Source organism: Hippopotamus amphibius, chromosome 11 (assembly GCF_030028045.1).
Source record: "Hippopotamus amphibius kiboko isolate mHipAmp2 chromosome 11, mHipAmp2.hap2, whole genome shotgun sequence".
Taxonomy (NCBI): domain Eukaryota; kingdom Metazoa; phylum Chordata; class Mammalia; order Artiodactyla; family Hippopotamidae; genus Hippopotamus; species Hippopotamus amphibius.
Genome location: NC_080196.1, coordinates 111773084 through 111795651, shown reverse-complemented (window position 1 = coordinate 111795651; position 22568 = coordinate 111773084). Strand labels below are relative to the sequence as shown.

Here is a 22568-nt window from a genome sequence, read left to right as displayed (position 1 = left end):
AACAGGATTCCACTCTTGAAAAGGAAAGCCTCTGGAAGCGGATAACAAGAAATTTAAAAACCTAAGTGTCTTAGATTGGGAGTTTGGGATTGACATGTACACACTGCTATATTTAAAATAGATAACCAACAAGGACCTACTGCATAGCACAGGGAACCCTGTTCAATATTCTGTAATAACCTAAATGGGAACAGAATTTGACAAAGAATAGATACATGTGTATGTATAACTGAATCACTTTGCTGTACACCTGAAACTAACAACATTGTTAATCAACTATACTCCAATATAAAATTAAAAAATTTTTTTAAATCGAAGTTTCTCAGAAAATAAGGGGGGCATGCTTTTATCAAAATGGAAATTTTAGGAAAGGTAAGAGTTAACTGTAACTTTGTGACTCCTTTTTTTGAAATCTATTCTTCCGAGAAGCTAGAGTGGGGCAACTTGGGCACCTCTCTGCAGCTTCCAGTTTTGTTAGGAGGGTTTTGTGACATTACAGGGCTTCCGTGACAAGAAACAAGATGTTACATATTGTTACTGTAAGGCCCCAACTATCTAACCAGAACTTAAAGATGAATACTTACATTATATTTAAGATAACAATCACTGTGAAAAGGATGGACACTTTAAATGACCTCCTATTTGAAATATACTTTTCATAGTAATCTTAGTTTGAATAAAGTCCTTTCCATCAGATTTCTGCTTGTGGATTATTTCAGATTTTTATGCCCTTGGTTTCCACCAATGTTTGGAAGGAATGCTGGAAAAAGAAGGTGTCCCAATTAGTGTCCAGAGTCCAGCCTCCACATGCAGAGTCATTTTCATACCATTCAACATGCAAAAGCCCATGGCTCCACACCAGGACTTGAGCTCAGCATCCTGGAATTCTGCACATCCAAGTTAATGATTTGTGAATTTCATGACTTAAGAATTGAGTGAGGACAGGACTCTCCAACTGGAGAATAAACAACTTTGAAAGAGGACATTAGATTTTTCTAACTTATAGATCAATATATTACAAATGAAATGAAGGTACTTAGGGCAGTACTGTCTCTTAAAGTTCACACATCAACATACGACTAAATATTTGCCTTCTGTAATTTTAACGACTTTAAGGAACCAAAGGTTGAAACTGCTAAGTGTAATGATTAATTGGTCAATCATTACTCAATATAAACGGGGCATAACGGCATGAGGTATGTATCAGCAAGCGATGGCTTAGAAATGTAATTCAATATTTAAATTACATAGATCATAAAGGATTCAAAAACTCCCACCTTTCTTCGTTCTATTACTACATAGCAAAATGGGTGAAGGAGGTCAAAAGATACAAACTTCCAGTCACAAAACATACAAGTCCTGAAGATGTAATGCACAGCATGGTGACTGTGGTTAATACTACTGTATTGAATATTTGAAGCTTGCTAAAAGAGTAGATCTTAAAAATTCTCATCACAGGAAACAATTTCAGTAACTGTGTATGGTGATGGATGCTAACTAGACTGACTGTGGTGATCATCTAGCAATATATGCATATATCAAATCATCATGCCATGCAACTGAAACTAACATAAAGTTACATGTCAATTATATCTCAATTTCAAAACATGCTTTGTGCCATATCTCAATTATTTTAATGAAATACGATGACGTGTGTGAGCCCACTGCTTCTACTCTCTGTTCAACTGGCGTAAGTCAGTTACTCTGGGAAACATCATTGGAGGACCTTTTTTTCCCCTTTATTCCACCTCATTCATAGTATGAATACTTTCTAATGTACGAGAAAATTTACTTGTGTTTAATCTACACTAACCTTCTTGACGGCAGGATATTTCCCTTGCATTCGCTCTGTACCACCAGGACTTACAATCACCAGACAATCTTCACAACAGTCGGATCAAGCTGCACATATTTTGGTGTGGTTTAAGGACAATAATGGGTGACTAATGATAGGTCAACTTCTAAATAGTAGCTGGTGGGAGCCCTTGTTGCTCTGTGTACCCTTTAGAACCTCCTGGTCTTAATCAGTCGGATGGTGATGTCTTCCTCCTAGTCTTTACAGCGTTGCTCTAGGCCCCTTCATATTCCCACCAGAAACCTGGGTCAAAGACATCGGATTCTCAGCAACGGCTTTGAACGTGAGCTCTGGAAGAAACTACCCTGTCGGAGATATTTCCAACAGAGTGGCCCTTCTCTCTTCCCTTCTGTTTCATGAAGTCCCTCTAGATGACCAACCCTCATCTTCCTAGGGTGGACCACTTTATTCTGAGATGATCTTTGTCTGCCTAAGACATAGTAATTGTAAATTAGTGATAGAAATCCCAGCATTTGGAACTCTTTTCCCTGTTCCAAGTCGGGCAACTTAAAGACAGTGCTGTAGACAATTTACTTGACGTCTTTGGGCACGTTTTCGTGAGCCGGCTACACTGGGAGAAAAGGACCGGAAGACACGCTGTCACATTCTCTTGCTGGAGCCACAGGGGAGATGCAGACCTCAGGCAACTCCTTTCTAGCCTCTTTGTCGTGTGTTTTCCGTACAATATGCAGACTGGCCGCCAAGTTTAAACGAACTCATAATTCACATGAAAGTTCTCAAAAAAATCATACAGGTTCTTAAGTCATATTTTCATTAAATAACATCGGTGGACAATAAACCTTAAAAATATTACTAAAACATCAATATTACACTAGCCAATTAGTAAAAATAGCCAGAAATTCTAAAAAAATCCTTGTGTTCACAAAGCAAAGGTGGACAGGAACGGTCACTGTGCTGCTAAGGGCAAGGGAGCTGGCACAAGCTTTCCAGTGGATAATTTGGGCAAATTTTTCAATTCTAGGTATTTATTCTAAGGAAATAATCACAAATATTCATGGAAATATTGAGTGGAATGTCTTGTGAACTCATTTGTAACACTGAAAACTTGAAAAGAGTCTAAATGTTGCTTTTCAAAATGCTAACAGAGAATTAATAAATTATAGTATATCTTAATAAGATTAGAAATTTTTGGTATTTGATGAAATGGGAACATACACATTATCTACCAGCAAGGAAAAAAAGCAAGTACAAAAGTACATTATCTATTTTGTAGAAACATGAAAAGATGCTAGCACTAAAATATTAAGTGATTTTCCTCTAGATAAAAACAATACTTAATTTTTATTTCCTTGTTTATTTTTGTATGTGTGTGTTACAAGTTTTCTGCAATGACTGTGTATTACTTGTATTATAAATGGTGGGGAAAATTACAAATGCTCTCCAAATCTTAATCTTTGGTATCTTTTAACTTTACAATTCAATAATTGGCTTTTAATGGTCTCCACCATCTTCAGAAAAATAAAAGTAAGTAACAAGAAATTTTACCTTGGAAAAAATCAGAAGCCTTTATTTGTAGGTACAGGTTTCTAAAAAATTGGAAGTAGTTTAGATAATGATTTCAACTAATGTTTCAAAGCTTTTCAAAGATCGTCAAATATAGAAATGCAGGAACATAAATCTTGAAAGTTTTTAATCCCTTCTGTTTGCATACAATGCCTCCAAGTTTGTTTCTCTTACATCAACTAGTGTCTGTCATTATTCTATAGGCTTTAGGCCTTTTAAATAACAACTAAATGACAATGGACATCCAAATGCAACCCACATTCAGAGGAATATCCCAAACCTTTTAAAAATCCACACTGAAAGCAAAAATATTTGAGTGGTTATTAAACCCGAGGTGCAAGCTGCAAATACAAACGGAAAAATAGGGTGACGCTCGCGGGTACACAAAGTTGGCTGGACGCCTGTCTCCGCCAGGCCCTCCAGCCTCCCACCAGGCGGGTGGGCAGGCGGGCGGCCAGCTCCCTCCAGACACTCAGGGCCACGTGCCCTCAGGCTCCAGAAGATGCAGCCTGCTCCCCTGGGTGAAGGGAGGTCTCCCCTGAGGAATGGAGAGCACGCAATGCCACCTGTGGGTCCATCTGGGGACACACAAAACCAGAAGAAAAAGAGGAGGAATGCGTTTCTTCAAACACCGACGAAGGAAGCAGAAACTTGTGTGAGTAAATCCTCCAGGTAGAGGGGGCCCACCTGTCCCCTGGACACTCCCATCTGTATTTATACAAATCGAGTATTACTAGGTAGACCGGTGTTCCATTGAGGATCCTACAAAGTCGTAACTAACACCCTTTCCACTTATTGTTCACTCCAGCAGAGGAGAGAGCTGGCCGATTCTGCATCAGATGCGAGCTGCAGTGGGGGTGCCTGGAAGAATGCTTATCTGCTCGGGGTGGCTGCAGAAACCACAGCCCCTCCCCGGGGGCCAGTCACACCCGGGGCAAAGCCTCGTGGGCTCAGGCCCAAGTTCTGTCCATCATGAGCCTTGTGACCTTGGGCACGTGTCCACTGAGCCCAGCACAGGCTCCCCACCTGCAGAGGAGGTGGAAGTAACAGACGCCCCGGGGCCCCGAGGGAGTGACTGAGGATGAAGCCCTCAGAAGCATCCCTGGCGAGGAGGAAGGGCTCAGGGAGTGTAACCAGGAGAACTAGGATCCTAGGGAGACAGGAACGAGGGTCGCCGTCTTCAGCAGCAGCAGTGAGATGAGCGAGTCCTCTGGCCATTGGTCGGGGAACTCAGATGGATGACACGATAGCAAGGTGGCTGATGAATTAGAGAAAGGAAAAGTGAAGGAAGGGCCCCCCGAGTCCTGTGTCCTCACCCAGGGGTCGGCACGCCGCTGCAAGCCTTCAAACGGCCCAGCAGCTCCACGGGGGATGGAACCACCCCTCCCGGCCTCCCACGGGGGTCCCACCACCTCACCTGCCGCGCCAACTCTAAGGTGAAATCACAGGACATGCATCCGTGGGCCTGTGATAAAATACACGTAACTTCTCAGGATCACCGTGCAGAGACCCTTCCGCACTCCACCCCAGGCCTGCCACTCTCCCCCGCTACCCCTCGAGCCCAAAGCGCATAAGCCCACAGAAAATGAACGACAACGTCTAAACGGCCGAAGCACCTCAAGGATGGAGCTGTTTACCAGTGAAAGTCAGGAGAAGGCAGCACACCTCCCCGGCGCCCTGCGGCCTCGGCACGGACGGTGCAGAGGTGCCGCCCTGCTCCTCCTCCCACAGGGGGCAAGGGCTTGGCACGGAGGGAAACCCTGGAAACAGCACAACTGGGTGCTGTTAAGTTCCACGCTTTCTTGGGATACAATTTCATGAAAATTTAAGCAAAAGGTGGACAAAGAAATTGTCCTGCCCACGTCACTGAGTATTTCCGGGGCAAACAGGCCCATCTGTGCAATAAGACCTGGACTTCCGGGCCAGGGTCACAGCACTGACAGGCCTGGTGGTCCCTCCTGCAGGGCAACCCCCTCCACTGTGCTCCAGGGCAGCTCATTTTATAAAAACTGTACACTTTTAAAGGTACAGAAATCAGGCTTTCCTCTTTGGAGCAACGCGGAGACGATTCCAAGGCCGCCAGGGTCTGCTGCTGGAGCAAGACCTGCCCCTCCAGCCCCACCTTTAAGTCCCCAGATGCACACAAAGGATAACTGTGAACATTTAAAAATCGTGCCGGAGGACTCTCTGAAGGAAGCACCTCAGTCCCCTCAATGTGCAAACCAGCCATCGCTCAGCGGCGACACTCAGGAAACCGGTGGCACCCAGTGGAGTTAAAATTTTTAATTATCATTTTAAGAAATGCAATACTTAACATCTGAATGAAGCATGTCAGCACACAAATCATGAAATGATGATTCTGAATAGAATTTCTGTTGGTTCACTGCATAAGCAGTACCTCTCGCTGCTGAAATTACATCTCAAAGGCTAAATAATGACGACATGACAATCTATGTAAATCAAGAACTGCATGTGGGTTTATTTTACATTTGAGAAAACAGTGGGTTTAATTGTGTGAACCAAAATGTACTGTACAATATTAATGATAGAACATCAAAATGTATAATTAATAGTGCATTGCCCGCTTTGTTTTCATTTATTTATTTTTGTCTGATATACATGCATCTGGAAAGATGCAGGTGCCAGTAAAATTTCTCTATTTAAATCAAGCTGCAGGAACTAAATTTTATTCAAAAATTGTGGTTTTACATTATATACACAGAAATTTAATATAAAATGACAATATAAAAAGTTAAAAGAGAAAGCATACAGCCAGAAGGTACAAAGAAAGTTGAATAGATTAAAATGGTACGATATGTAACATACAGGAGTTTTTAAGCTGATGCTGGCAATTTACAAGGAAAGGACTCCCAACATTTGCCCCATTTTTTTTTTCATTTACCAATGCAGCACGCTTATAGAAAGGTCAGCTTGTACCAAAGCTTACATTTGTAAATAACTATAAACCGCAGTATCTTACAGGAAAAAAAGAAATAGCATTTTTACACATTTTTAAATAATAGCTTGCATACTTTTTTTTTTTTTGCCAAAAGTGGCATTTTTTTCAGCATCCAGAGGGTTTGGGCATAGTGGCAACTGGGGTGTTTGTTGTTGTTGATAGTTTCTGTTTTGTTTTTTTGTTTGAAACGTGTGAAGTTGTGGCCTCCTAAACCCCGAGTCCTAGACAACTTTCTATTTTCCAACAGCTGCATGCATGCTTCCTTCACAAACCAGTTCTGCATATAAAAGCTCGTTTTTTAATTATTAAATAAGTTTTGTGTCTGACACAGCTTTTGATCTGAATGAAATGCCTTTAAGCCTTCTTTTTTCTTTTTTTTTTTTTTTTTTCGAGTGAAAGGCACAGAAATGCTATTACAGTCCTCAAAGAGTTAAATTTGACACTAGGAGATTCTATGACCTTTATTGTCATGGCAACTTTGTAATTTTAGGATGTCTTTTTATCATTGTTATTTGTGTCTTTCTTTCCTGCTAAATAAATGTCTCCGAGTCATGTGCCCCACTATTTCCTACAAAAGAGAGCTGAACATCGAGAACAGATGTTGAAAATAAAGGTCAGACTTTGACTCACGGAAAAAGAAAAGGAACATGCACAATCGGACGAAGAGCATATAAATATAACTACAAAATATGCGTAAGAAAAACCAAGGTCCAGACAGGCAGTCGGCAACAAAGGGCAGGCTGATTTCGGAGGCTCAGGCCAGGCCTAGTGCAGTACGACGACGATTAGTGCAATGTGCCACGGGCCCGCGCAGACCGGGGCTACTGTTTCTCCAGCTCCGTCACGTAGATCAGGTGGTCCTCAGGGGACTTGCCGTGGGTCTTACTAAGGTGCAGTTTGACTGCGTGCTTGCTCGCGAAAGTCCGGTTGCAGAGCTTGCATTGGAATGTGGAGCCCAGGTCGTCCTCGGCGGCCCCCACCGGGCCCAACGCTTTGTTCGCCAGGACTTTGGAAACATTCTGCTGTTCTTGAATCTGATTTAGTGGCAGCTTGGAGAGATCCTTTAAGCTGAAGCCTAAGTGTGTCTCTAGATGATTGATGTACGTGGAAGCAGTTCTGAACTGAGAGGCACAATCGTTGCAAAAGAAAACAGGATGCCCTGTGTCCAGGTTCTTCAGGAACTTGGTCCCCCCTGTCCTCCGCAGCTGGTACTTGACGTTGGCCAGCCAGTGGCTGATGGTGGTCATGGAGAGCCCGGTGAACTTGGAGATGTGCACCCGCTCCTGCGGGCCCAGGTCCGACATGATGTACTTCCCCTCCGGGGTCTCTCGCAGGCTCGAGGCGAACTGGGCCTGCAGGATGAGCAGGTGCTGGGGGTTCCAGCTGGACTGTCGCCCCTTCCTCTTGTGAATGGGCGACAGCTCGTCCAGCGCCTCCTCGAAGCTGCTGCCGTCCGCGTCCGACTTCTCCGACACGGTGGAGGGCGTGGAGGACTTGGGGGTCATCCGGCCCGTGAGGTTCTTCACCATGTCCGAGATGTCCATGAGCGCGCTCTCCCGGAGTGGCGAGGACACGCCGTCGGCGGCGCCCGGGACCAGGGGCTTGCTCTTGGACTTGGTCAGGTCGATGGGCTGGTCGCTGTTCTCGTAGCAGTAGCGGTCCGCGGCGCCGGGCGGCTTGGTGGGCGGGGCGGGGTAGGCCGGCTTGTCCAGCATGCTGGTGCTGATCTTGTACAGCATGGCCAGCGGGTCCAGCGAGGGGCTCACAGGCCTGGACACTTTGCCCAGGTGGGTGTTCATGATGGACTGCAGGGCACTCAGCGGGTTGATGAAGGAGGGCTCGGGCGAGTGGTCCGTGATGATCCCCAGGTTGTTGCAGCCGTTCGTGACCTTGGCCTTGAGGGGCTCAGTGCCGTTCGGGGTGTGGGCGTCCACCGCACCCTCCTTCTTGGCCTTCCCTGCATCGGCTTCGGGGCCCTTCTTCTGCTGGGGCTTGGCACCGCCGCCACCGAGGTCCTCGCCCCTGGGGAGGTCTTTATTCTCCTTGGCCACGGGGGACACAGCCTTGGCTGGCGAGCCCTTCTCCTTCTCCGCCGGCCTCTCCTCCTTCTTCACGCTGACCTTGCCCGTGACCTTCTCCACCAGCTCCTCCATGGCCGACACATTGCTCTTGTGGGGCGGCGGTGTGAGGCTCCCCGGGGAGTGCAGGAGCGCGCTGTGCTCCGAGGACAGCGACTTCACGCTGCCTGCGTAGGATGGCTGCATCTGCACGCTCTGCACGGCCGGCAGCGGCTTCACGGTGCCCGGCAGCTGGTAGGCCGCGTGGATGCTGGGGTAGCCGCCCCACGAGGGCGCGCCGTTCTGGGCCTTGCTGATGGCCGTGGAGACCGTGTTCTCCAGGGACTTGAGGATGTCCACTCCGCCCTTGGGGCTGTCGTCCAGGTCCTCCTCGCGGAGGTACTGGTAGAGGGTGGTGGGCTCGAACTTTTCGGAGGCATCCTCGCCTTCCTCCTTGATCTTCCTGTCCACGTCCCCGGCCACCGCTGCCGGTGGCGCCTTCTCCTTCTCGGGCTCCTTCTTCTCTTCTGAGGTCGTGGACCCCGAGGGAGAGTCAGGCTGCTTTTTGACGTGGACGGCGGGGAGGCGGGTGTGCGTGGTGGGGGGCAGAGGTATGGACTGGATCTTCTCCTCCACCACGGGGTCCAGCACCAGCTGCTTCCCTTTCTTGGAGGCAGAGGTGGTCACTTTCAGGAAGTGGCCGGTGACCATCATGTGGGCGGTGAGCTGCTGCAGGGTGTCGTGGGAGCTGCCACACTCCATGCACTTGAGGATCTGGGCCTTGCGGGCCTCGAACTGCCAGGTGTAGCTGGCCCCGTTCTGGTAGCCGTAGCGGTTGTTGGGCGTCACGTACGGGTTGGCCGACTTCTGGTCCTTGGCCGACTCGCTGAGGGCCGCTTCGGCCGCGATTCCCGCCGGCTCGGGGGAGCAGGGGGACACCAGGTCCTGCAGCGCCCGCTTTTTGGTGGAAGGGACCAGCTTGGTGATGGCCGGCACCGGCTCCTTGAGAGGCACTTTCTGGTAATGCTTCGTCTTGATCATGTGCACGCTCAGGTCCTGCAGGGACTCGAAGGAGTGGCCACAATACATGCACTTGAGCACCTTCTGGGCGTCCTCCTTGCCCTCCATCTCCATCAGGGAGCGCTTCCTGGGCTTGGACCACCGCTTGGTCTTCTCGGAGTCCTTGTCCCTGTTGTCGTCACGGTAGTGCCCCGTCTCGTTCATGTGCACCGTCAGCTCCACCAGCGTGTCGTACGCGGCGCTGCAGTCTTTGCAGCGGAACTTGCTGGCGCCCGTGAACACAGAGCCGTACAGCTTGTTGTTCTGCCGGTAGAGCTGCACGGTGCTGAAGAGGCTGGGCTCGGGCAGCAGCCCATACGAGGACGTCTGCTGCAGCGTCTTGGCCAGGGCGGCCTGGTGCCAGTCGTACCCGGAGCCGCCGCTGGTGCTGGTGCTGGTGCCGGAGCCAGAGCCGGAGCCCGAGCCTGAGCTGGGGGTGCTCGCCGTGGTCCCGGTGGCCCCTGCTGTACTGGTGGGGGGCGTGGGGGCGGGGGGGATGCCCTCCTTCTGGCCAGCATCGCTGTTGCTGGTGGCCGAACCGGACTTCTTCAAATCCAGAGCCAAGCTGGACCAGCAGGACTCCGAGAACAGGTTTGCATACACGGCCTTGATCTGGGCCAAGCTGTCCTGGGGGTAGGAGACGCCCTCCGGGCCCTGGGGCTCCTCTTTCTCTTCCTTGGAGGAAGAGCTCTTGAAATGGGCTGGCTGGTCGCTGTTTTCGCTGAACGGCGACCCGTAGCCGCCGTCCTGATTGGTGGCGGTGCTAATAGGGGAGTTCTGGTAGCTCTGGGCCTCCTTGATCTCCGCTTCGTCGTTGCACACGAAGTCGCCTTCCTGAACGTCCACGGGCAGCCCATCCTCCTCCACGTTCTCTTCATCTATTTCTGCTGCCTTCAGTTCTTCCTCAGGAACATAAGCTAGGAGAGAAAAATGAAACACAGTGAGGAGACGTAAATCATCTCCAAGGACACGGCCTCCCCAGCAGTTAGACGATCTTTAAAAAGATGTTTCTCAGCTGAGCTCCCAGGCTACAAGGCTACCCCCGCTTTATATGTCTGCCCCCTTTGCAGCGCGACCGCAGGAAATGTGTTTCCACCAAGACAATCCCCCCCCCACCCCCTCCTGCCACCAAGTGAATACATTTCAACAGAAGGGCAGTGTCTACCCTCTTCTTAAAGATGTCGGTTTGGCTGTCACAGCTGGGTGGGAAGGGAAGGGACCCCTGCCCCTCCCCCTGCAGGATCTTCCTTTTGTAAGCAACGGGGGGGTCCCTCATGCCTCCCCATTGGGGGGACCCGGTTGTCAACTTTTAGGGCAAGATACTCCACAGACAGTATTCTATGGTTTCCACAAATAAAAATCCTCTTCAGTGGCCAGTGATAAAAATACTCCTGTCTCCACTAAAAAGGAGAAAGCAACATAGCACCACCAGCCCCCTACCTGGATGGAGCAGAAGTCACCCGCAGGTGACACCAGACAGGTGTCAAAGAGCTACATTTGTATAAAGCAGCCAGTGTTCACAAGAGCCAGAGGCGGAAACAAGCCACATGTCCATAAATAGATGAACGGAGGAACAAAGTGTGGTTTATCCATCCAACGGAATATTATCCAGCCTTTAAAAGGAAGCAAACTCTGACACAGGCTACGGCATGGATGACCCTTGAGGACACTATGCCCAGTGAAATAAGCCAGACACAAAAGGACAATACCGTAGGAGTCCCCCTACAGGAGACACCTAGAGTAGTGAGACTCACAGAGACAGGAAGTGGAACAGTGGTTTCCAGGGGCTGGGGGAGAGGGAGGAATGGAAAGTTGGTGTTTAATGGGTTCAGAGTTTCAATCTGGGAAGATGAAAAGTTCTGGAGATGGATGGTAGGGTTGGTTGTATGACAATGTGAATGTACTTTGTACCACTGAACCGCGCACTTAAAAATGGTTAAAATGGTAACTTCCATGTTATGAATATTTTAGCACAAAAAAATTTTTCAACCTTAACAAGGCCTATAGTATATGGTACAATGGCCTGCTACAGGCCACAGCTGCACAGAGGGTGACTTCTCGGGGTGCAGGCGGCATTTCCCAGAAAAACTCAGGATACTGACAGCTGCCCCATGAATGGAAGGGATGGAGGGCAGATAAATCACAAGATGGAATCTGACCTTTTACTGCAGCACATTTTAGATTCTTTAATACGTGACAGGTTTTGTCAATCCCCAAGGTGACATAATCCCCTGCACCTCTTAACTGATTTGACCAATGTACTTTTACTTCTTTTTCTTTCTTTTTTTTTTTTTTTTTTGAGGGAACAACTAGTGTTCCATCAACCACCTGGGAAATTTGGGGTTAAGATATTTCCAGAAAAGCCCTATTAAAATGCACTGATATGACCTGAGAGGGTGTCTCATTAAGTAGAATCACTCATTATCACATTATCAGCACCAGACCCTGAGGGAACGTGGCAGAGAGCACCGCGTTTTCAGGGACGGTGATGGAGAGACAGAGAAGGCGGCGGCGGCCCAGAGGGCGGACACGGGCAGGAGGGAGACACACGGGCGTGTCCACAGCCGCACACCGAGGGCTCCGGGCACGATCGCCCGTGAGCACAAGCGCACACACAGCAAGGGACCGCCGCTTCGCTGGGCCTGCAGGCGTCCCTGCCCAACCCCGGTTCCCCGAGAGGCTGTCCCCACACCTGGGCAGTGGCATCAAGCAAGCCGTGCACACGTGTCCACGGACGTCTCCCAGCTGACGGCAGGACTGAATCGGTCCACCAGCGCATCAGGGAATTACAGCCCGTTAGTCCGGCGCTGCGAGCGTGAGAAAGAATAACACAGGCACCCGGACAGCGCTCAGGGTGAGGCTGAGGCCCCCGGGAACTGACGGCGAGCTGGGTCACCTTCTCCACGACCACCACAGGTTCAGGATGGTCCGGGGTCCCCGGCCCACAGCTGGGATCCTCCCGTCCACACCCACCTCCTCTAAGCGAGCCTGGCCCTGGCTTGGGCCACGTGGTCCAGCTCTGTGGATTCTGATGGTGACACTCAAGGCTGCGGGCATCCTGGGCAGAGCCCACCAGAAGATGGTGGCGCCGGGTCCCCGGGTGCTGGCCTCACTCCGAGCTGTCCCCCAGCCGTGCACCCTCCCAGCTGAATTCTGGGATCCCCGGCGGAGGCTGCCTACTAGACCTCCACCATCCACTTTCCTGAAAAGAAGAGCCACGCCCAGCAACTAACTGACAGGACACGTTTCCTCCGGAGGCCGGCTTAGCCGGGGAGCCCGCCCCTGTGGGCCGGTCATCTGCCCTGTGCTGCCTTGTCTGTGGGCTGCTCCGTCCCCCTTGAGGGACCGAAACAAGGTTCCCAGCACCCACCGGCAGCAGGTGCCCGTCAGTGGTGCCGGATGAACAGACCCCTTTCATCTGACTCTGGAAACACAGGAAGGGGGAGACTCACTCCGGACTCGCAGGGTGTGTGGCACCCACCGGTCCTCACCCTGCAGGCGGGCGGCCTCTCAGGGCCCGGAACAGCACGGACACGCCCTGCTTGCCGTCTGCCCCCTTGCACATCCGCGTCCCAGGGGAGCCGCGTCCCCAGGCCCTGCCGCGTCCCCCTCCCAACAGACCCGTCCGTACCTGGGAGCCCCCCGGTCGAGCTCCAAAGCTCTCGCAGTCCACCCCAAGCCCCAGGGTGACAGTTACTCCTGGAACCACAACAGCAAACCCCGACCTCCTAAGGGTCACTGGTGTCTGCCGTCCCCTCCCTTGGACACCTGTCCCCTGTTTTCTGGGGGGGGGGGAGGCAGAAGGGGGACCCCTCATGAACCTGCCCTCTTGGAGTACATCTCCCAGGGGAGAGGAAGCTGGCTGAGCAGGCAGCCGGGGGGAGGGCCAGGCTGGCAGCACAAGTTCAGAAAGGAGGGGCGGACCTCCCTGGTGGCTCAGTGGTTAAGAATCCGCCTGCCCGTGCAGGGGACACGGGTTTGAGCCCTGGTCCAGGAAGATCCCACGTGCCTCGGAGCATCTAAGCCCGTGCACCACAACTACTGAGCCTGCGCTCTAAAGCTCATGGCCACAACTATTGAGCCTGTGTGCCACAACTACTGAAGCCCGCGTGCCTAGAGCCTGTGCTCCACAAGAGAAGCCACCACAATGAGAAGCCCGCGCACCACAATGAATAGCCCCTGCTTTCCACAACTAGAGAAAGCCCATGCGCAGCAACAAAGACTCAACACAGCCAATACATAAATTAATTTAAAAAAAAAAAAAAAGAAAGGAGGGGAGCCCCAGGGTGGACCAGGGGCAGCCTGGGACCCACCATGTCCCCCGCCCCGGGCTGACCATCCCTGTTGGGACGCAGCCCCCGGCTCTGCTTCCTGGCCACACTCCCGGGTGTGACCCCGTGCTCCCTGGGGCCAGGGCGCTGGCTTCCTCCAACCACCCTGTCGCTCTTGCCTGGTCCCTCTGCAACCTTCTCCTAGCCAACCTTGACCTCTTCCACGACTCCTCCAGGACACGCCCACCACCACCAGATCAGGTCCACCTGCAAAGCCGCCGGTCACAGGCCCCCCGGGCTCTCCCGCCCCGTCAGGAGAGGCTGGGCTTTGTGAGGCCCTCTGGCCTGCCGTCCGAGGCTGCCCCCGGTCTGGTCCACAGCAGAGGCTCCAGCTGCTGGGACCCGGATCCCTCACGATGCGGGCATCCCGCAGGCACCCCCGACGCCTACGTGCAGACGCCTGCCCCCTCCTGCCCCCGCCCCCAGTAACAGCGCACTTCCTCCTCCTGGGTTACGCGTCTCCCACTCAGCTGTCACTGAATCGCCCCAGACGAGCTGGGACGGCTGTCCTCGGTGCATCCTGTCCTCCAGCCCTGTATCCAGCGTGGCCCCTGCCCCGATACGGACCCTCCACGCGTCTCACCAGACATCACTCCCCGCTGGGCCTCGGCCCCTCCTGTGCTGCGACACTCTTCCTCAGCAGCCCCTGAGCTGGACTCTTCGTTAAAGTCCATGAGCCGCGGGGGGAGGGGGTGCGATCCCCACGTGGACCCCTCCCTCCGCCACGCGTCCAGCCCCTGCGCAGCCCGGTCCCCCGGGGGCACCACCCCAACCCCTGCTTCTCTGCCTGGTGAGGACGCGGACGCTCACCCTCAAGGGCAGGCTCGGCGGTCACCTCCTCCACATGCCCCGGAATCCATCCCCCACAGCATGGGGAGACGTTTACCTGTCTGTCCTCTTAATCAAACTGTGAGCTCGCTCCTGCAACTAAAATCGTTATGCGCCACCCCCTGCCCACCTCCCCCTGCTGGGCGCTGTCATTTCTCCACCTCATGTTAACCCTCACAACCCTTCAAGGTAGCATCCCTGAAAACGCCCATTCTGCAGATGAGAAAACTGGTCCCGGAGAAGCTGACCGACGTCGCCAAGGTCACCCGGGAGACAAATGATGGACTCAGAATTCAAATGCGGGTCACCTGACTCCCCGCTGGGGGTCTTTCCACTCTGCCACCATCAGGACCAAGCTGCTTTCCTTGTCTTGTTAGCACCTCACTGCCAACAAGCACTTCAAGTAAATGTTTATGAATGAAAGAATTAATGACCCAAAATATTTTCTTTTTTTTTTTTGGCCTTGCTATGTGGCTCGTGGGATCTTAGTTCCCCAACCAGAGATCAAACCCACGCCCCCGGCAGTGGAAGTACAGAGTCTTAATCACTGGACTGCCAGGCAAGTCCCTGACCCAAAGTATTCTGTATCAGTATTTAGGACACCTCTTATGTGCCCATCATGCTGTTATAAACGAGAGAATCTCGATGAAAAAAAGTGTCAAAAGAGAGAAATGTTTAAATATTGACACACTTTGGCCCAATAATTTCACTTTTGGAAGCACAGCCTCAGAAGGTGATGTAAAACACAAGAAGCTTCGTGCACAAAGATGTCTGTTACGGCATTATTCCATATAAAATTTGCCACTGTCTAAATCTGCAACAATAGTCAGTAGTTAGGTGATTTTTCATTTATTCCTAAGATGCAACATTAAAAACTATGTTTTAATAACAAGGGGAGAGTCATTAAATGGAAAAAGCAGAAGACAAACCTATTCACAGCACAATGGAAACATCCTTTTGGAAAATGTTAATAGTGGTTTTTTTCTAGGTAATGAATATATGGGTTTGTTGACTGAAGTAGCTCTTGATAAATACCTCTGTTTTCAAAAATCTTCTTCAACGTGTTCAGTTCAACAAGCACAGATTAGCCATTTCACACCGTTTCTGGAATAAAATAGCTGGAAACAGCCACTAGCCAGACACTGGGATTAAGGAGCCAGAGGAAGGCAGGGCCCAGCCTGGGGGCGGGAATGTGGGAGGGGCTCTGTTCCTTGGGACTTTTATATTTTTAATGTTAAAAAGTAAGAGGCGGGGAGAACAATGAAGGGGTGTGGATGGCATTAGGGTTCCCGTAGCAGGATGTCAGGAGGCCTGAGAATCTGCCTGCACGCCGGCCGCCTCCGTCTTCCTCCCGCCCCTGCTCCTGCATCCTCACCTCCTCCAGCCCTCCCTGGGCGGGGGGCTGCCGGGTCCACCCACAGGGGAGCAGGTGGTGGGGCCTCTCCCGAGACCCTCAGTCCACCAGCTCAGCGGTCACCGTGCTCCATCACTTCAGCCCTCCGCCAGCATGACCCCTGTCCGTGTCTAGGCTTCCAGGATTTCTACTTTTATCACAGACTCCTCCACTTTATTCCTCCTGATAAGCGGATACTCTTCGGTTATTTTACTATTCTACCACGTACTTCTAGCTCACTGTGTCTACCGCGTACTTTTAGCTCACTGTGTCTATTTTTTTAATTAGTGAACTTTTCAACTCTCATTTACAAAGGCCGCGAGGAAACACAGACCTGGGGGCAGCTGGGGGGCCGTCTGTCCTGTGTCCCCGCCCCTGGACGCCCTCCTGATCCCGGAGCGGCATTTCCGCTCCTCCTCAGATGCACCAGGCCTGGTAGAATCAGCTTTGGAAGGAAGCGCGCCCGCTTCCCCAGGCACCGCTCCCTGTTCTCACACCACCCTTTCTAGCAGCCCTCGGACCAAGCGCTGGTCAATGTCACCCTACCCTGCAGCGCTCATGGCCACACGAGGACACAGACGATAGGAAGGCCACGGATGCTCATGGTTCCAAGGGATTAAAGCAGTGCCTGAGCCCCCCACCAACCACCGCCACCTTCCAGAACTGGGCTCGAATCCTAGAACCAGACCCCTCAGAAGGATCCAGAATCTGGTGGGCTTTACTTTAAGAGTCGGGGCCTGGGGCAGGCAGACGGGGATTTTCAGGTGGAAATTCACAGATGGGACCCCATGGTGCCTGGCAACAAGACCACTGGACCCCTAGCTTCAGTACCAGGCAGGAACGAAGTCCTTCGCTTTTGTCACGTGAGTATCAGGAAGGGAACACACGCGAGACACGCCCCCCCCCCGCCCCATCTGTCCCACACAGCAAGTGCAGGAGTGACCCCAGGTGGGCGGGGGTGGGGACGGCATTCACCTGCTCGTCCCCATTGGGTCTAGGCTACGGAGCTGCTGTTGCGGTTCCCTGTTGGAGGACAGACCCCGTCATTATCGGGACCTGAGGACAGACTTACAGAAGAGACAGACGGATGGAGACCCGGTGACCCCCACACACGCACTCACTCCGTCCTTGAGGCCTCAGTTTCCCCAACAGTGGGCCCGTCAGAAGCATTCATAGAAACGGCAGACCACCATCCTCATCACCAAGCCCCCCGGCCGTGCCGCCGCCCCTCCTCATCTCGCCCTGCAGACAGACCTCAAGAGGAACTAGGAAATGCCGGCGATGGGCGGTCCTCCCACGGCTGTCAGAGGGCACCCCGCTCAGCCGCAAGCCTCACAAACTATTCCCTGCGTCATGTAAACGGGCACAAGAGGGACAAAATAACGAACCCTCATCCCAGGCAAAGGGGTCCCATCACTGGCCTTTGTCACTGTGCAGATGTGTACTTCGCAACCAGATGTGAGATCTGGATGGACAGATCATTCGGGATGTTAGCCTTGAGCTTCTCCATCACCCGGGCCCCTCGTCTGCCTTCCTGCAATTTCCCTGACCACAGCCACGCAGAGGAAGGCGTGGGCGGTGGGAACTCGCGCAGAGATGTCCCTGGTGAGGCTCTTCCCCAGGCCTGAGGTGGCAGGCCATGGGAATAAGTGACGGGAATCAGGTTGGGGAAGCTTGTTTATACCAGTTCTCTCCTCCTCATTAGCACGCATAATTGAGAGCTGGCTGTAAGGAAGAGGGAAGTTCGAAAGTGACAACTATAAAACACAGAGCTCTGGTCCCCGCTTGGGCACCGGCTGACAGTACATACCAAGCTTGGCTACTGTATTGCCACCTGGTGAAACGACACAATCATACCAAATTACATGCTTAGCTACATCAAACTAGGTTGTAGACTGGCAAACGTGACACCCAGGAACAGCTGGCCATTATATCAAAATATATTTACTCCTAGGGGCCAATTCACAAAAGGGGCTTACGCACACTTCAGTGATAAATGTACAGCGGCAATTCATTATAAAATCTTGCAAAACACGCTTTCTTCCAAATTTATCATTGATCACTTGTAAAGTAACTTCACCTCTATTACAAAGAGAGCAGGTAGTTCTGGTGAAATTTAGAAGATACTGGGAAATAAAAAGTGCAGAGAAAGCAGATACAGGCCAGAGCCCATTTCTTGCTACTGTGAAAGGATATTAAAATACAAGCGGGATGTATGTTACTTTATGAAACTAAGTTCTGAATTTTGTGCAGGAAGCTGGACAACCTGCCACGCAAATCTGAAAGGCCACTCCTGCTCTGACGTGGAAGGAGCAAAAACGTTTCCATCACTTTGGCCAATTTTAGTTGCCTGGCACCAGCCGCTCCTGTACCAGTTTGCTAAACCATCTGATTGATAATGGCTATTTCTTCACCTAAAACCCAACAGAGGCCACTTTTTAGAATTGTAGAGTCTGTACGTAAAACGGCCTATGGTTTTTACCCAATTCTAACTTTAATTAGAAATCCACAGGTAACTTCCTTAAAATAAATATAACGTCTTCCTTTTCTCCCTGACCTAGAATTCAATTTCAAGTTAAATGAGAAACAAGCAGCCTCCTTTCGGGGGCCCCTCCCGCTCCTCCCAGTGAGCACATTAGGTATTAATCTTAGGCCTGGAGTTTGTTGCAGTTACAACATAATTTAACAAGTGGGAAAGCACAAATTAGAGCTTAAACCTCAATTAAAAACTTTCAGTGATTTTCAGCAAGTCAGGAGGAAAAAGAAGAGAAAAAAACATGTGAGAATCTTGAAAAATTAAAAGAAGTTAAAATGAAATGAAAAAGAGCAAACGCTAGATAGCTGCTGTGTGAACCTAGGGACACTAGGCAGCTATTTCACTACCAACAGACTGTGTGTTAATATATGATGCAAATGTTCCCTTGATCCACAAATTAAAAAGCCAGCCATCCCCAAGACATACACAGCCCACGCCAAGCACGGGGACATCCACGTTTTCCGTTATTGCCTCCTCGTTTGAGGAGGACTAAACACCATGCTGGGACAGTCTAGTGAGTCTGGGTCTACAAACCCAATATTAGCAAACTGGGTCCAAACCAGGTTCCAACCTGGTATTTTCTACCGACTGAAATGAGAAAAGACTTTTATCAGATAGAGTAAGAGTCACCATGATGGATGACATTCAGAAATCTGGAGAGGAGACCTGGGCGTGAAATATCTCTTCAAATGGCTGAAACAAGAATAAAGAAATATAACTCCGCATGCTCTGAACCTCACGTGGGGCTGACGTCTCAGACACACGTCTGCAAGTTCAAATCCAGCAGCTCGTTCTCATAAGCACAGGATAAAGGAAGAGAGAAGGAAACATCAAGGCTTTGGGGACTGGGGTGTGTATGCCAACAGTGCAGGGCACACCCCTGCAGATATCAACGACACACCGACTATGAACACAAAGTGAGGAGAACTTTGTCTTTAACTATGTTACGGTCGATACAAATTACATACCAATGTGATACACTGAGAGCGGCATGCCCTACATAATGACTGCTGTACTTGGCTGGAGGCTTAATACAAGGTCACATGCACCTGACTTTCTTGAAATCCCCTTAGTAATAATAATGGCATCTGAATCAGTGACACTGACACTATCATATCAGAAAATATCATTCTCTTATCCTAATAATTGGGTTTATGCTTACTATTATCAGTGAATTCTCCTAATTCCTCTCCTAGATGTTTTTTTTTTTGGAAATTCTGCCTAGGCAGAGGCAGAGAGATAGAGACAGACACAGAGCTAGAGAGAGACTTATAAAAACGTCCAGGCTTGGACAGAGTAATTATTTGTCACGATCTTTTGTTTTCATTATAAGCTATAGTGTTCTAAAAATTCCTGTGGGTACAGATATACCAAAATACATTAAAATATTTGTAGAAATTTTTATTTCTAGTGATGAAACTGAGAACAATACGCGTCACGCGGTGAACAAATACAACTGTTTAGCCTAAAAGATTTGGATGGGAGCAGCTACTGACTCACAGAAAACAGAATCAACTCAACGACGCTACATTTTCGCTGCTAAAACCCTCAGCCCCCTCTGCCCTCACCCGCCCCCACCCCCCGGAAATCTGATGAATGAGTAAGCGTGGAAATGGTAACTGCAGTATAAAATTCCCCTTTCACAATTACTTACAGAAAGAAATGACATTCCTTCCCATCAAATAAAACAAAGACTCCAAATCATCATTTCTGCTATTTCTTTTTGTGTCAAAACAGCTTTGCCATCACTCCCCTCCGCCCGCCCTCCCTGAGCCGAGCACACGGCGTGGAGTGTGACACGGGGAGCACACGCATCGTGTCCTGCCGTCAGCGGGACCACACGCAGGGCAGCTGTGCCGGCCTCGGCATCCGGACGAGCACACGCCAGCCTCCACGTGGGGGTGAGGGCGTGTGCACGTGTGCAGGTGGGAGTGACGAAAACCCACAAAATACACAGACCCCCTCAGCCCCCAAGTGAGAGTGAGACCTCTGCATCTTACGGCTAGATGTCACCTTTTCAAATACATTAAATCTTGTTAATATTTTTTGCCATAAAATGAGCCTTCTGGATGCCAATGTGTCCCTAAAGATGTGCTGTCATCCTGAGCCACATAAAACTCCGTGCATTCTGATGCAAGTGGACAGGAGGCAACGTATACGGTCCCCGCTAGAGCTGAATCTGACACCAACAACGTGTGCCCCGGTGGTTTACAATGTAAATACACACATATCGCCTGGAAAAATATGTTCCTCTCAAACTGTAATTATACACTGAGGCACACGCATCTTCGGCAAATCAGATCAAGATTCCATTTCTCAAATCGCAGCCCAGCATCTTTTAAGACATCTTTGTTTCTTTAAAGAAAACAAGAGTTCCTCTGGTATTCAACAGTCACTTGAAGAATGGGGAGAAGTGACAGCTGTCTTTGGTTTGTAATGGCTAAATGTAATAAAGTTCCAAATTCCCCCGAGTCTCAGTAACCCTGGCTCTGAGCAATTAGAGCCTCGGAGAAATGAACAAAACTGTGGGTGCCTCACTGAAACAGCAGAAGCCACAACAGAAGAAAGGCTTGCCCCGAACATCATTTGCTTTCTAAAAGTCAGCTTGGACTCCATCCTTCCCAATCTAGCAGATACCAACCTGGTTCCTCAAAATACCCACTCACACAAGGTACCCAGCACGCATCTGTACCTGTTCTTACCTGATGACAATACATCCTGATGAAAACTGAAAGACATGTTCTTTCAATAAAAGATGCTCAGCTTCGGCCACGCCCCCAAATTTACATATTTGGAGCCACTCAGACATTGGCATTTAACATATCAGGCTAGATGACTAAATGTTTCCATGTTTAACTTGCTTGGATTTTAAGTAATAGCATCTAGACAGAAGAAAGGTAGTGACACTGGAAAATACAAGGTACGGATAAAGCACTGTAGTAGGAAAACATGTTGAATAACCCGTATCAACATCCTTGAATTTACGAGGATGTTAGAGCACACGGGGCACACAGAGTATTCCTTTTGCTAGAAGACCTGATTTTCCTAGAAGCGGGGTGACAGGTATAGGGTATCCAGGGAAGAGGAGCTGAGTTCCAGTTTTTGAAGAAGGTTCAGAGCCCTAGCAATTCAAATGCAATGGCTCTTCCTCACAGGGACAAGGGAGGGTGTAAATGACGTCTCATGCAGAGAGAAGGCCATTCTAAAAGTGGATCATTTATAATTACCGGGAGATGAAGAAGAGGCTAATCCTCTTCCTTCCCTGTAAGTTTTCGAGACAGGGTTCTAAGAGACGTCCTAAGACCACCCTGGGGTTTTTCCGGCTGAAGATAACCCTCGCCGGCGGCCCCATCAGAAAGGAGGAAAGAGCCGGCCCCTCCTCGCCTCTCCCCCGGCCCTCCCTGCGATGACAAGCGCGTGTCAACAGCAGAGGTCTGCCGGGGAGGTCGCGGCGCCTTGAGCCCAGGGTCCTGCGTGACTCTGATCTCCGCGATTTACTTGCTCTTCCCCTTCTGTCTGATCAACTATACATTCCGGCACGCTCCTCAGGGGCCCCATCACCAAAGGGAGTGCAGATGAATCAGTCCAGGGCCCCTCCCCGTGCAGCTCTGTCCAGACGATTTCATTGAAATGTTCATTTCCATCCCTGCTGGCAACGTCAGAATGGAAGTATTTAACCCGTTTCCATTACTTATACAAATCACCATGATGGGGTAGGACAGATGTGAGCATCACACCACATAACTGACTTGCATACACTCTTTACAGGATGCGTGAGAAGGAACATTGCCAGATCATATTACCCGGGCTCGGTAACGTCCTCTCCATTACCAGATTCATTAACTTGGCACACCGGCATTTCACTTGCTTCCTTCGTAAAAACTGCCAGGCTACCTGGGCTCATTTAATTTGGAGGAGAAAACCTTTGTCAGTGATGATGTTTTGATCAGGTGCACTAAGAGGGTGGGGAGGGGGGGAGGGAGGGGCAGGAAACAAGCCGGGAACAGGAAACATCCTTGTCGAAAA

General features: G+C 50.2%; 1 protein-coding gene across 1 annotated transcript in view; it reads right to left on the bottom strand.

The window, feature by feature from the left end:
• Positions 1-6699: 6699 nt before the first annotated feature.
• The window catches only part of TSHZ1 (teashirt zinc finger homeobox 1), a 74853-nt gene continuing 58984 nt past the window's right edge, over positions 6700-22568 (bottom strand). Inside the window, exon 2 of the mRNA XM_057699639.1 lies at positions 6700-10371. Coding sequence (XP_057555622.1) covers positions 7160-10371 — 3212 coding nt within the window. The 3' untranslated portion in view covers positions 6700-7159. The remainder of the gene's footprint in view (positions 10372-22568) is intronic.